The sequence below is a fragment of the Megalobrama amblycephala genome, linkage group LG1 (genome assembly GCF_018812025.1).
Source record: "Megalobrama amblycephala isolate DHTTF-2021 linkage group LG1, ASM1881202v1, whole genome shotgun sequence".
NCBI lineage: Eukaryota > Metazoa > Chordata > Actinopteri > Cypriniformes > Xenocyprididae > Megalobrama > Megalobrama amblycephala.
Genome location: NC_063044.1, coordinates 39,063,539 through 39,079,182, shown reverse-complemented (window position 1 = coordinate 39,079,182; position 15,644 = coordinate 39,063,539). Strand labels below are relative to the sequence as shown.

The following is a 15,644-nucleotide window of genomic DNA, read 5'->3' as shown; positions in this document are numbered from 1 at the left end:
TAAATTTACAAAACGCACAATATTAAATTGCATACGTAAATAAAGACATAAAATCAACAGATCAGATGGATCTGTAACAAGATAACAATAATAAATGTATTAACATTAAAGGAATAGTTCACCCAAAAATGAAAATTCTGTCATTTACTCGCTCTCAAACCTGAATGAGTTTCTTTATTCTGTTGAACATAAAAGTTATTTTGAAGAATGTGGGTAACTAAACAGTTGCTGGTCCCCACTGACTTCTATAGTGTATTGTTTCTATTAAGTCAATGGGGACCAACAACTGTTTGGTTACCCACATTCTTCAAAATGTTCAGCAGAAGAAAGAAGTTAATATAGGTTTGGAACAACATGAGAAAGAGTGAATAATGACAGAATTTTTCATTTTTTGGGTGAACTATCACTTTAAGGACAAGCGGCAGCATGTTTAATATTAAGCTGCTGTCACTTTAAGACCTGCACGCATCTAACAAAAAGACACACATTCATTTTTTTCTCAAATGATTACTTTTACTTTAGACATAACCAGCGATGTTTATGTAAACCTAGTGAGTATTTGACAATATTAGCACAATCAGATGTAATTGGGCGCTGTTTGACAGGCTTTTAGTGTGCATGCGCTTCAAGTTTCTGGTCTCAGAAAAAGCGCATGTCAGAACAGCATATGAATGAAATGTTTAAACGGCAAGGCTTTAAAGCACATGCAAATAATGAACTTTTGTGATTGTGAATAAGTGCAGTGTCCAGTGAGTGTAACTCTATTGCTGCGTTAACATGTGATGTAGGGCTGTATTGGAAAAAACTGACATTGCGATTTTTGTTTTTCTGCAATATATGCTGCGATATGAAATAAATTTAACAGATTACTTGAATAGCTCTATTTGGAAAGAATAATTCTAGAACGATTGGGGTGATTTAAATGAAATAAATGAGTGTTTTATATTTTTCAGGTAAGTATTCAGGTCCAGAAAATGAATAATCAAATGTAAAATAACACTGCATAGTATTCACTGTATAAATTGAATATAATTATTCTGTTAAAGCAAATTTTCTCTTTGTATTTTGTTGTTTGTTAACATTCATGAAACAGAAAGCAGCAAGCCTGCTGTGACTTTAAGACCGAATGCGCGGATCGTTTATAATGATACACATCCGTTTTCTTTGTTTGCATTACCTAAGCCATAAGAAACTGTGTTTACAAGGACATTTTGACATAATTCTGTGTGTATATGTCCGTTCAAACACAAATAGATGCGGAAGTGGTCCGAACGCAATTCGGTGTTCACGTGCGTCTGCGCGGCTCCGTGTGACACGTGCAACTTTGGTTAATCTTTGCAGTTCCTTTGATGTGACTATCGTGGATACGCACATCGCGATATCGATGCTAAAACGATGCATTGTGCAGCCCTAATGTGATATGAATGTACGTCGAGTTGTACAGTATTATTGGGACGGAGGCACTAGAACTGCAACTGATCAAGCTGTCATTTCATATGCTCTTGGGGGCCCCCTGGTGGCTACGGGGGCCCTAAGCAGCCGCTTAGTCTGCTTATGCCTGAGACACACACTCGCGAACATCCCTAAACACTTCCCCTTGGGAGAATCCCTGCCGCCATTTTGAAGGAACTGGAACGCAGCCCCAGAAATGTGAAAAGGGTTGAACCCCGTTATTGCTGCTTGCAGCTATATTTTTTATTAATACTAACAGTTGAATGAATATGAAGTCAATATATATTTCAAATAATCTTATATGGTTTTGCAAATTGTTTTATGAGAAGAAATTGTCCAAAAGACCAATTTTAAGTTAAATTGATGTTATTATAAATGTGTAATATATATATATATATATATATATATATATATATATATATATATATATATTATTAATTCATACTGATATAATGATGTTCTTTTAATATATACATTATTAAATTAACTGTTTATTACAGTAACAATTTCAAGCATTTTAACATAATTTAATTCACTCAAGGAATGCGGAGTAAAGGTCGGGTGTGTCATAATAAAAGCTCTTCCTGTCTACGGCGAGCGGATCACTCCCCATAATGCACTGCTCTGAACGATTACGCACTCAGGAGCGCGCTTCACCCGGCCTCACTGCCCGTACTGTCGTTTACAACAAGCCCTTCAAATCCACACGGATTACACCGAGAAAACTACAGCACACTCAGCCAGTGCCTTCTGTCAGTATGGAATCCACCCCTAGGAAAGAAGCGGAGAGCACATGTGTGCTGTGCTGCCAGGACATCGACATGTTCGCGGTGGGGAAGTGCGATCACCCGGTGTGTTACCGCTGCTCCACCAAGATGCGGGTGCTGTGCGAGCAGAAGTACTGCGCCGTCTGCCGGGAGCAGCTCGACAAGGTGCCGCCGCCTCTCCTCCTCCTCCAGCAGTAGAGCTCAGGCCTCGGCCGCCCACCGGACACACACACACACACACACGCGGAAACACGAACTCACCGCTCCCGTCTCACTAACGTTAGCTAGCGCGTCGATTGATAATGGCAGCGGTTGTGTTTGTCAGTCGAGATGACCTGGGAAAGTTTGGTTCAGTTTTGTCGTCTTTCAGAAGTTGTTGTTATTTTCACTTGTCGTTAAACTCCTTCAGTTTAGATGTGAGCTGGTTTAGCATAGCAGTGGTGATTTATTGCCTGACGTTTCCCATGACAACTAACGTTAGTTGACTTTTTTTATGCTTCACAGTGTAGTTTACTTCACATTTGTGATCTCACACACATATATGACAGCCATGGATACATTAGGAACAAAGTTAGGTTGTTTTTTTTAATAACTAGATGGACATGATTTTGGGACAGCTCAGCTGAATTGTGCGGTTATGTAATCAGTCAGATAACTCCCGTTAGAGAGAAACTAGCAGACGACATGTTTCTTTGACAGGCTGTCAAAGTGTGACGTCATGTTGACAGAGAGTTACTCGCCTGTCAATCATTCGAGAGTGCACGAGGCTCTAAAGTGCCTGTTAAGCACAAGTTACATTAATCAGCAAGTCTGACATTGATATATCATTCTGCTTAATTGGCAACTTTGTTCATGCTGTTTAAGAAAGTCTTTCATTCATTAAAAAATCAGATTTTTTTTCATCTTCTGTTTTTAATAGTGTGATTTCTTGTTTTTCTTAATATCCCAGGTGGTCTTCATAAAGAAACCTGAACCATTTGCCGCTCTGAAAATTCATCAATATCAGTGTGAGAAGAAATATGACATATATTTTGGAGATGGGAAGATCTATGCACAGTTCAGGTATTCATTTAACTTTTTTATTTTTTTATGCTAAATTGTCTCAATATTTTTAGCCTTTTGACAATATTCAATATATATATTGCTCAGAAATCATAGAAACTGTCTTTTCAACCAAAAATGCATTGTTGCCAAGTATATATAAAAAAAATGAATTATGGTTTCTCTAAAGAATCACAAGGAAAAGATATATTTAAGAATTTTCTTATATGCACCACAGTTTATATTTTATGATAACAGTAATTTATCAGCACACAGTAATAAACTGCAATATTTACCTACATATATATATATATTTTATCAAGACTACTTAATACATAAAAAATGGCACATTAAAGGTGGGGTAAGTCATTTTTCAAAAACACTGTTTGGAAGTTAGTCAGGTGACACCAACATCAAACCTGTAGCCAATCAGCATCACACCGTGTCCTAACCAGATGCGCTGCGACACGTGATAAAAGGTATCTTTTCCATGTTAATCTGAGTTTTTCTCCTAACCAGACGCGACGGCGACACGTGAATATTCTGTTTTAGAAACGGTTTCTATTTCTCCTGAAACTGCAACACCAAGTATAGCAATGATAATCTCAGGTACTTTTTATGTGCTTTATTTAATGTTAAAAGCATCTAATGTGAGTTTGAATATCATTCTGTGTTTCCAGCTTTTTAGCTGTAATGAAAACAACACTGGCTAATTCACCTCAGATCTTGAAAATAAATAAATGTGCACAAGAACGTTCAAACTGTCAACTCAGTGTGAACAAACAAGCACATTCTATGACAAAGATTGTTTCAGTCACTCCTTATGTACTTTAAATAATGTTTAAATGGTGTAATATTTATGAATTTGACTAAGTACTTGCCCATTTCATTGTGTCTTCTGTGCTCTTGCCAAGAGAGCCCGCCCACACTTTCTTCTGATTGGCTGTGGTTTTTGATCGGTTTTAGCGCTTCTCATTTTCGCGTCGCGTCTAGTGTGGACAGTCAAATTGCTTGTCGCTGGAATCTCATCGCATCGCGTCTGGTTAGGACACGGTGTTAGGGGGCGTATGACAGTCAAGGAGAGAGAACAAGCAAGAGGGAGATTTGAAGAAAGACTGCAGAAAGAGAGATGAGACACAATACAGAAGAGCTCAAAAGAATATCACTGGAATGAAGGTTTATGACTGGGCAAGCGCTTTAGGACCCGCATTAATATTGGAAAAGCTTTCCAGTGCTGGAGAGAGCTAAGCGAGAAGGCCTGAAAACAGGCTGCTTTGATTCCGCTTCACATGTGAGTAACACTGGCTTTGAGTGTAATTGATTGGCTCAAACTGCTGTGCTGTTGGCGACTAACAACAAACTCTTGTTTGTGTTTACTCTTGTGTACTGTACGTTCATTTTCTAAGCTTCCTTGTCGTTCGTTCATCGTCTGTGCTTTATTTTTTGCGAAGCATTATTTTGTTGCGCGTCAGCTGTGATAAACAGACATCCACTCTCGCATGTGTAACAGTGTCCAGATAGTGGCTGCGTTCCACTCCAGTTTTAGACACGCACTCGTGAACTTCCCTAAACACTTCCCCTCGGGGGAATCCCTGCCGCCATTTTGAAGTGTGTTCCACTTCGTGAAGTGGACGAGGGAAGTTTATACGGACAGACCCTCGATCCCTCGATTTTAACCGAGGGAGCGAGTCAACTTCACATGTACACTTCAGGCAGCTCCATAACCCACAATGCAACACGATTATGATGTCACCGCACATCGCGTTTAATTTACTCCACAAACAACTCTAATTATTTTTTTAAACATTTGAAACACACATATATACATATAGAATGCTGTATTAAACAATTTTGTAAGGGAGAAAAATAAATAATAAATCAGCTCCATTGCGGATTCCAAGTGATCAAGGGCTTAGGACGTTCCAGTTCAGCCCATTGCAAGGGTTCTGCCAGTAGTGGGCACTCGTGCAATTTAAGCAATGACGTACATCCGAGTCAACGAGACTGAGGGAAGTTAGCGAGGGAAGGGCATTTAAAAAACGAACTGGAACGCAGCCAGTGAGAGTTGTGCAGTTAAACCACTGCACACTGACACACCAGAGAACGAGGTGTTTAGGGTCATTGGTAGTGCACTCGCCTCGCATGCAAGTAGTGGACGGGCCGGGGTTTGAGACCAATTCAGAGCAGGGTGGTTAGGATTGGAGGGTGAGTTTTGGAGGAGTTTGTTTGTGTTGATTTCAGATATCAACAGTATCCAACAGCGTTTTTTCCAAAATGTCTTTTACCCCACCCTTAAGACACTTTTGTTTTGAACCAACTCTGTGGAACAGTGTAAACATATTCACAAAAATTAATCAGTTACCAACTCTGATGTAATTTAGTTGTACCAAATAAAAAGTGCATTTAGGTCTCCTCTATATTTTAATTGTATATTGCCATCAAAACCATCGCCCAACCCTGATGTCTACCTTAATATCAACAATATACGATGATGCTTGTTACTTACAAGCTGTTTTTATCTTTAACAAATGCAGGAAAATTTTGCTACATGAGTGTCCACATTGCCCAGAGCCAAAAGTGTTCTCCAAATTTGAAGAATTAGAGCAACATATGCGGAAACAACATGAGCTCTTCTGCTGCAAGTTATGTGCTAAGCATCTGAAGGTAGTGTATTACATCTTAATTTATTATTGAATTATTTTGTTTGCAAGCTCCTCATTCGAACAACGAATGGTTTGCTCAACTGTGTACAGATATTCTCGTACGAGCGGAAGTGGTACAATCGAAAAGACCTTGCTCGCCATCGAACGCAAGGGGACCCGGATGATACCTCGCATCGTGGGCATCCGCTTTGTAAATTTTGTGATGATCGATACTTGGACAATGATGAGCTACTGAAACACCTGCGACGAGATCATTACTTCTGCCATTTCTGTGATGCAGATGGAGCTCAGGAGTATTACAGGTAGAAGACCACTTTTTCACTTTATTTTTTATTTTTTTGCGCATGTTAACATTTATTTCCAGTAACTCACAGTAGCAACGTTTACATGTACCCAAATAATGCCTCATTTGCACTGAAAAGCCTTCATGTAAGCACTTCAGTCGATCCGATTGAAAAGGGCTGTGTAGATCTGAAATAATTCAATCAACAGGGAAAAAAATTAAGCTTGTAAACATTTGAATCTGACTAATTTCTCAATTGGATTTAAAAAAAGTGTGCATGTTAGATTCATTCCAATTGATGAAAAGTAAACATACCTAGTGTCAGCTGAGCTACACAGTCATTATTACATAATTTAAATGATATTTTTGTCCTACAGTGACTATCAGTACCTCAGCGAGCACTTCCGAGAGAGCCATTATCTCTGTGAGGAGGGGCGCTGCAGTACAGAGCAATTCACTCACGCTTTCCGCACAGAGATTGACTATAAGGCTCACAAAGCTGCTGCCCACAGCAAAAGCCGAGCAGAGGCACGGCAAAATCGCCAAATCGACATTCAATTCAACTATGCGCCCAGACAGCAACGAAGAAATGACGGTAAAGCAGAATTTGCTGTTTTGTGAGTTGGATATGATTATTCAGGGGCCGTATGCCTTAAACTCATTCGAATGTCTTTTTCTAAGGTCTGGTAATTGGTGGCGATGACTTTGAGGAAGCGGATCGCTTCAACAGACAGGGAAGACCAGGAAGAGGACGAGGCCCAGGAGGACAGCAGAATGTCAGGAGCTGGAGATATAATCGGTAGGTCCTCATCAGTGCTGTATTCTGACATATAAGAGTGCTTATGGAAGACTGAGAGAGTTGCTGTCTGTAGAGAGGAAGAGGACAGAGAGATGGCCGCTGCTTTGCGAGCTTCAATGGTCAGCCGGCAAGAAGAGAGAAACCACGTGCCGGACAGAAGCAGTCAGAAACCTCGCAAAGAGGAAAAGATGGAGCCGGATGAGATGAGAAACAACAGAGGCACAGCAAAGCCGATGATTGAAATGCAAGGTATGAGAATTGAAACTGTGGCAGATTGTTGTATTGGTTTGTTTTTCTTTGAAAATGAATGAAACTGCATGTTTGATTATATTTCAGCTCGAACAATGAAGAGTAATGCCTCTTTGGCTGGTCAGGACTTCCCAGTTTTAGGGGCAGCTGCACCTCCAGCCCCAATTCAAAGGTATATTTGTCCTGTTTTTAGTCAAATTTGTCACGTTTATGTATTTTTTTTTTTCATGTGCGAATGTTTATTTTTTTTATTAGTAGTAGTGCTTGCTTGCTTATTTATTTTGTGACTTTAATACACTATTTTCTGTGATGTTTTTAATGCCTGAGTTAAAAATTATGTTGCTGTTTTTTTTTTTAGGGGGCATTAAAGGGTTAGTTCACCCAAAAAGGAAAATTCTGTCATTTATTACTTACTATTCCACACCCGTAAAACCTTCGTTAATCTTCGGAACACAAATTAAGATATTTTTGATGAAATCTGATGGCTCAGTGAGGCCTCCATAGGGAGCAATGGACACTTCCTCTCTCAAGATCCATTAATGTACTAAAAACATATTTAAATCGGTTCATGTGAGTACAGTGGTTCAATATTAATATTATAAAGCGACGAGAATATTTTTGGTGTGCCAAAAAAAACAAAATAACGATTTATTTAGTGATGGCCGATTTCAAAACAATGCTTCAGGAAGCTTTATGAATCTTTTGTGACGAATCCGCAGTTCGCAGCGCCAAAGTCACATGATTTCAGCAGTTTGGCTGTTTGACACGTGATCCGAATCATGATTTGATACGCTGATTCATAATGCTCTGAAGCTTCCTGATTAAAGTTAGAAATATTGCCTTAGCAACTAACTGAAATAAAATGGGTTTAAGTTAATAAGTTAAAGTACTAAAATTATTAAAAATATAAACAGAAATAAAAATAAATTAAAGCTAAATATAAATATTTAAAACAAAACTAATGTACACGACAAATTACTAAACTGAAATTTAAATGAAAAAAAAATTAAAATAAGTTATATAAATATATATATAAAATTTATATTTTTTATATATATATATATATAATTATTATAATTTTTTTTTGCATAATCTTTTATTGTTATTTCAGAAAATACTCCCCTTTCCATGGTGTTTTTAAAGTCTGAATTAAAATTCATTTTGATGGGGTTTTTGTGTGTGTGTGTGTGTTTGTTTTTTAAAATAGTCAGACTGATACAACTCTCCTGAAATCATAATGACAGAAAAACCTGTCTGAATTCTTGAAAACAAAACCTTTGTGTTGTTTGGCTATTTTGGTGTAATCTTTTATTATTTCATTGAAAAAAAAATATATATTTTATTTTATATGGTGCAATCAACATGCAAAAATATGCAGAAAAAAATAAAACAAACTGGGGAGTGATGTCAAAGAGAGGACTGCAACCATTTCTTCCAGCCAAAACGTCAATTAGAGATTTAGGGGTGGACTCTTGGTGGGCAAGCAGTGCCCTAGCAGCACTGTGGAAAGCTTTGCTTGGACAAGCACCACTTAATCTAGTATGGTACATTGAGTATAATCCGCAGATAAGCAGTTAACAATGTCTTGTCTCCTTCTCTTTGCAGCACTATCAAACAAACTTCTGTCTCCCTGAAGGAAGATGATTTTCCAAGTTTGTCTGGCTCATTAGTTTCCACTCCAATGACACCTGCATACACGAATCAACCCAAGAAACTTTCATCCTTCCAGGAGGAGGACTTCCCTGCACTGGTCTCCAAGATCAAACCACTGAAGCCCCAGTCGAACACAACGTCAGCCTGGTCCCAAGCTGGAAGCAAACCTGTAGTGGTTCCCAATAAACCTGTGGTTCTCCCCACCAAAACAGCCCATGTGGTCTCTTCACCCATACTGTCCGCTAGTGACCCGCCCCCCAGTGGAAGCATGCCTCAGCCTCTCACTGCCGCCTCTTCTCGCCGCAAAAAGAAGCTCACCTCTGCTGAAACCCACAAAGCTCCACCTAAAGTGAAATGTCCATCCTCGTCTGACGATGAAGATCCCCAGAGTGGTAAAACGGCCCAGGAGATCAGGACGGTACCAACTATGCTTGACATTTCCACATTGCTGACGGTGAAAGGTGGCTCATCTCAGCCCAACCCCAAAGCCAGTAAGAAGAAGAAGCCTGCGACAACTTCATCTCTGGGTTCCCCCTCGCACACTCCGGAGTCCGTGTCCAAAATGGCTCACAAAGAGAACGTTCCTGAGATGAAGCCACAAGATACCAGTATCGCCAAAACTCCCGTAGCGCCCAAAACAAACTCATTTATAAATGGACTCATGGAGAAGCCAGCAGAAGCACTGTCCTGTACATCATTTCCTGAAAATATTCCTTCCCCTTTAAAGCAGCCAGTAACTGACCAAGCCCCTCCATCCAATGAAGAGGAATTCCCAGCTCTTATCTCCAAAAAACCTCCACCTGGTAAGAGGGTTTCTTTATTAGTTTCTTGTATTCACTTCTGAATGAAGATTTCCTGATAATTGACTCACCCCCATCATGTCATCCAAGATGTTCATGTCTTTCTCTCTTCAGTCAAAAAGAAATTAAGGTTTTTGAGGAAAACATTCCAGGATTTTTCTCCTTATAGTGAACTTCACTATAATTGCAGTTTCAGTTCAGCTTCAAAGGGTTTTATGTGATCCCAGATGAGGATTAAGGGTCTTATTTAGCAAAACAATTGGTCATTTTAAAAAAAATGTATATATTTTTTGCTCTGCGATTACGTAGTCACGTTGGAAAGGTCACAAGTGACGTAGGCGAAAGTACCGTGGAAGGGCGAAAAATGTTCTCCTCCAACTTCAAAATCGTCCGATATCATTGTTTTACCTTTTTTTTTTTTTTTTGTAAAGGGCATTTGGCTTAATCTTTGCACATTTTCTTTGTAGACACTGGATCGGTACTTCCACCTACGTCACGCATGACCTTTGCAACATGATAACGTCATGCGTGGCGCATCGCAGTGCAAGTGCAAGATGAGCATTTGTGGTTAAAAAGTATATACATTTTTATTTATTTTTTTTAGAAAATGACTGATCGTTTCACTAGATAAGACCCTTATTCCTCGTCTGGTATCATTTAAAGCCCTTTGAAGCTGAACTGAAACTGACATAAATTCAGGTTGCCTGAAACGCAACTGCGCTATGTGTCCGAGCGCTGCCCACGAGGCTATTGGCTCTGACAGACACCGCAGTTTTTCAAGTTTTTCTCAAATCATTTAGGATTTTGCTCTTAGTCTTGAGAGTAAAAAGTAATTTTTCTTTCTTTTTTTTCTACGCAGATGCACTACCTAACAACAAAATCACCCCAATCGTTCTTGAATGATTAATTCTTTCCAAATAGAGCTATTCAAGTCATTTAGCCAAACTTCCTGCTTTTTCATATCACAATATATATATATATGGCAGAAAAACAAAATATTGGATTGTCAGTTTTTTGCAGCCCTACTCATAAGTGCTTCCTTGTGTTTCGTAGGCTTTAAAAGTGCATTTCCATTGAAGAGCACTCCAAGTACGCTGCCGCCTCCTCCTCCTCCTGGCCTCGGGCCTGTTGTCAGCAAACCTCCCCCAGGATTCACCGGCATCCCGCTCAACAGTAATGTGGTGGAATCGTCAGTGTCTGCTGTTAACAGGTTAGAGGGTGTGATGTGTACTGTTATAGGCATGTGTAATGTGAGGGTGACGTAGTGTTTCTTATCACGTGTGTTTTTTGAGTACATAAAAGCTGAAACAAAACCCCATATAGTCGACCAATATGGATTTTCCATAGTCTTTGTTTCAAAACCAATATATGAGAGAATGTCGATATAATGCCCCAATATATAATGTATATTTTGTTTAATGTAAAAAACACCAAGCGGCATGCTAGTGTTTCTCAGCACTAAATTCACTTTCTGAGGTTTTGTTGCAATTACGTTTAATCAGCTGGTGATTTGTAGTGGATTTATGGAGTCAGTTCCCCTCAGGTGCCCTATCAGAGCCGTCACAGGTGTAGTTTATCTTATTAACCTTTGACTACCAGAAAATGTCTAAATACTCTTTTAATTTGGATTGTTTTGCATTTTTTGGGTCACTTCATGCATACAAATTTGCTGAAATTAAACATTTGACATACATTTATTTTACCCTACACTATTGTAAGATTTTTTTTTTTTTTTATTAATTAAAAAGTATTTAAAAGTATTAATGAAAGGAGTACTTTTATTCAGCAGGGAGGCATTGAATTGATCAAAAGTGACAGTAAAGACATTTATAATATCACAGAAGATTTCTTTTTCAAATAAATGTTCTTTTGAACCTATTTGTCAAAGGATTTTAAAGGTGATGGCAGCGATTAAAAAAAATCACCTTTGTCATCGCAGGAATAAATTACATTTACATAAATATTAAAATAGAAACCAGTTATTTTACTGTGAAATATTATTACAATATAACTATTTTACAGTATTTTTGATGAAAAAATGCAGTCTTGAGTGCAAGTGCTTTTTTTTTTTTTTCTCAAACATAAAAAAATATGTACAGACCCCTGTATATTTCCCTAAAGAAATCACTTCACAACAGAGAATTTTGTTTAATATATTAATCATGATTCTAAATGTTTTACCTCATTCAATCAGGTATTGTTTTCTTTCAGGCCGACACCTGCTATTGGATCCTACCTCATACCTGAAAATTTCCAGCAGAGAAACATGGACCTTATTCAGTCTATTAAGAATTTCCTTCAAAATGATGAAACCAAGTTCAATGAGTTCAAAAACTTTTCAGGCCAATTTAGACAGGTACCCTTTTTATTTAGTACTATATTGATAGGAAATGCTTTTGGATTATTAGTCATGCGATGTCTAAAACTATTTTAAGCATCATTATTTCTTTTATAATTATTATGCAGCTTCTATGCTGCATACAACATGGGATATTTTTGAATATAGAAATATTGTAATATTTGAAACATGCATTTTTGGTAAAGCTGCTTTGAAACTGTTTGTACTGTTAAAAGTGCTATACAAATAAAAATAATTGAATGTATTATTTTTCAAGTTTTATTTGTCACATCCTGCAAGACCATTTAAAAAGTAAAAGATGTTTAAAAAAAAAAAAAAAAACCCTGCTGAGCCATTCTAGAATCTTTGATACGCACTTCCTTATACATCATTTGAAAAAAAATTCAACCTAAAACCTTGGTGTTTATTAAAATCCATTCACATGCTATATTTTACATTGATATCTAATATTTGTCCTTTATTGGATGTTAATAAACTCTCTTTTCTGTTGACCAGGGTATAATACCTGCTGTCCAGTACTACAAAAGCTGCCAGGAGCTGCTGGGAGAGAATTTCAACAGGGTTTTCAACGAGCTGCTGGTTCTCCTACCAGACACTCGCAAGCAACAGGAGCTTCTCACTGCCCACGGAGACTTTAAGGCTCTCGAGAAACAGCAGCAAGGCTCGAAGCCTAAAAAAAACAAAAAGAAAGCCTGGCAGACAGGCACCACCAGCAACAGCCTGGAGCTGGACTGCCAAGTGTGTCCCACCTGTAAGCAGGTGCTAGCTCTGAAAGACTTCAACACCCATAACACCCTGCACACTGGCGATGATGACTTCCCCTCTCTGCAGGCCATAAGCAAGATCATCAGCTAGCTGCCAACAGACGCAAGTCCACGGCTGTCTGTGACACGCGACCTGGAGCTGCACCAGGATATTGCAAGAAGCTTGAAAGGATGAGGTTTTGTCGGAGCTGCAGTGATAATGTTTACTCGGATTGTTCAGGTTCAGAAAGTTTTGACAACAACTTTTTTTTTTTTTTTTTTTTTAAAGAGGAAAGATCAACTCTAAAACGTGCAAGTAGAACTGTAACTGTTTTGAAGAGAAATCGGTTCAATCTACTTGAAAGCTTGAGTTCTAACGTTAATTCCAGTTCATCTTGACAACTTCTTTTCTTCAGGTTTTTCCAGTGCTGTTAGCTTGGTCATTTTGTTTTTTTTTAAATTGTAAGGTTGGCTGCCTTTTGAAAAATAACCTATTTATTTCAGAATGCTCCTGCCGTTCAGTTGAAATATATTCATTTCTGTTTACAAACACATAAAAATGAATGGTTAATATATAGTTTTTTACAGTAAGCTACAGTGATCTGTCAACTGACTTTTGACAAATGACATTTTTGAATGTTGGTTTGTGCTTAAATACTTTGCAACTAAACAATCAAGCCAGGGAACAAAACGCACTGCTCAGCACTCCTTAGGGCTCATGTGATTGTCTTTTCTCGGTTACACAACTACATCAGTGTGAGAAAGTTGCAGCTGCCTTCAAATATAACACCAGAGGGACATTTTGAAAGGTTGGCGGATAGGATCAGACTACAGAATGTTTTATATAAAATACCACATTAGTACAGATGGATAATTCTCTAATTTGTTTGCTTAGTTTTTTGCTAATTACCATTGTGCTTGAGCCTCTTAAATGGTTTTTCACCCTCCCATTGATTGTTGAGACTTCAGTATGCTCACCATTTCTAATCTCTCTTACAGGAACTGCTAATTGTGGCACGGCCCTGTCGCCAAAAATTTGTGATGTGTCGGGACATATCTCCAGAATAAATGCTGGTCAAACATTATCAACCTTTAGATTAATTTACTATGGCTCCAGTCTCTGTACTTCTTCTGTTCGTTGTGTGCAACATACTCAGAAATATTTACGACAGTGATATTTAGAGGAAGAGTTCATGCAAAATTACAGTTGTCATTTTACAAAACCCTTTCTTTAGTGCAACACAAAAGGAGATGTTGCATTCTTAAAAATAAAGGTTCTTTATTGGCATCTGTGGTTCCATGTAGAAACTTGAACATCCATGGAAACAAAAGGTTCTTCAGATTATTAAAATGGTCTTCACACACTAAGAAAAAAATGGTTGTTTATTGGCATTGATTGTTCCATGAAGAACCTTTAACATCCATGGAATCTTTTCAGTGCACCAAAGATTTTTTTATAGTGGAAAAAAGGTTTCTTGAGCACTTACAACTAGGTTCTTTTAAGAAACCTTTCACAGAAAGCTTCTTTGGGAAACTAAAAATGGTTCTTCTATGGGATCCCTGCAAAAACCAACTTTTGGAAACTTTATTTTTAAAAATGTATAGCATCGCTGCGACTGAAAATGCCCTTTAGAAATGTATTTCTAAAGGCCGTTCACACCTAATTGGCCTAATGTTTAGAGAGCCAGACTTGTAACCTGAAGGTTGTGGGTTTGAGCAGGAAATGTAGGTGGTAGGAGTGAATGAACAGTGCTCTCTTCCACTCTTATTACCCAAGGCACCTAACCCCCCAATCGCTCCCCGGGCGCCGCAGCAAAAACAGATGCCCGCTGCTCCGGGTGTGCGTTCACTAGTGTGTGTGTGCACTTGGATGGGTGAAATGCAGAGCACAAATTAGGACATTTGTGACACCATACTTGGCCACATGTCACTTTCACTTAAATATAAAAGAATAGCAGAGTCCACATCACAACTTTAATGAGAAATGGAGAAACGATATTGTTGGAATCACTTTCAGAAGAATTTTTTTCTAGCTGTTGAATGATAAATACATTGACAGCCAATCAGAATCCATCCTGCTTTAGAAGCTCAAGCTTTTAAAGCGGCAGATGACAAAACTGCAGCACAAGCTTATAATAAACAGAATTTTGTAATTTGCTGGTGTGGACGCTGATATAGTTATCATTCATGGTGTGAACATGCCTTAAAGGATTAGTTCACACTAAAATGAAAATTCTGCCATTAATTACTCACCCTCATGTCGTTTCACACCCGTAAGACCTTCGTCCATCTTCAGAACACAAATTAAGACATTTTTGATGAAATCCGAGAGCTGTGACTCATCCATAGACAGCAATATAATCACCACTGTCAAGGTCCAGAAAGGTACTAAAGACATTGTTAAAATAGTCCATGTAACTACACTGTTTTAATCTTAATTTTATTAAGCGACGATAATACTTTTTGTCTGTTCAAAAAAAAAAAAAAACTTTATTCAACAATATCTTCTCTTCTCTGTCATTCTCATACGCTGTTTACGTCCAGCGCTTTCAGGTTCTACGTCAGAACGGCGGCTCAGTATTGGCCGACGCTGTCGCGCAAGCGCCACGTTGCTTTCTTGTGATGCTGACGCAGGAGCCGGTCAATAACGAGTCGGCCTTCTGATGTAGAACCTGAAAGCGCTGGATGTAAACAGCGTATGAGAATGACACAGAAGAGAAGATATTGTTGAATAAAGTTGTTATTTTTGTTTTGTTTTTGCAGACACAAAAATTATCGTCGCTTAGGTCGTTAACATTAAGGTTGAACCACTGTAGTCACTTGTGAAGCGAGTCA

The 15,644-nt window shown here is 38.4% G+C and overlaps 1 protein-coding gene across 1 annotated transcript; it reads left to right on the top strand.

Moving 5' to 3' along the window:
• Positions 1–2,048: 2,048 nt before the first annotated feature.
• On the top strand, positions 2,049–13,894 carry znf598 (zinc finger protein 598). The gene is made up of 12 exons (XM_048192297.1): positions 2,049–2,384; positions 3,169–3,281; positions 5,795–5,924; positions 6,014–6,225; positions 6,584–6,801; positions 6,888–7,005; positions 7,079–7,254; positions 7,342–7,426; positions 8,860–9,710; positions 10,761–10,917; positions 11,919–12,063; positions 12,562–13,894. The coding sequence occupies exons 1-12, from the start codon at positions 2,067–2,069 to the stop codon at positions 12,919–12,921; spliced, it is 2,883 nt and encodes a 960-aa protein (XP_048048254.1). The 5' UTR covers positions 2,049–2,066; the 3' UTR covers positions 12,922–13,894.
• Positions 13,895–15,644: the final 1,750 nt, after the last annotated feature.

Excerpts from the sequence above, each read along its gene's own strand:
- znf598 (XM_048192297.1), top strand. The coding sequence starts at position 2,067 with ATGCACTGCTCTGAACGATTACGCACTCAGGAGCGCGCTTCACCCGGC. Across the intron at positions 7,255-7,341 it reads GCCGATGATTGAAATGCAAG|CTCGAACAATGAAGAGTAAT; the intron begins GTATGAGAATTG and ends ATTATATTTCAG. Across the intron at positions 7,427-8,859 it reads CCTCCAGCCCCAATTCAAAG|CACTATCAAACAAACTTCTG; the intron begins GTATATTTGTCC and ends TTCTCTTTGCAG.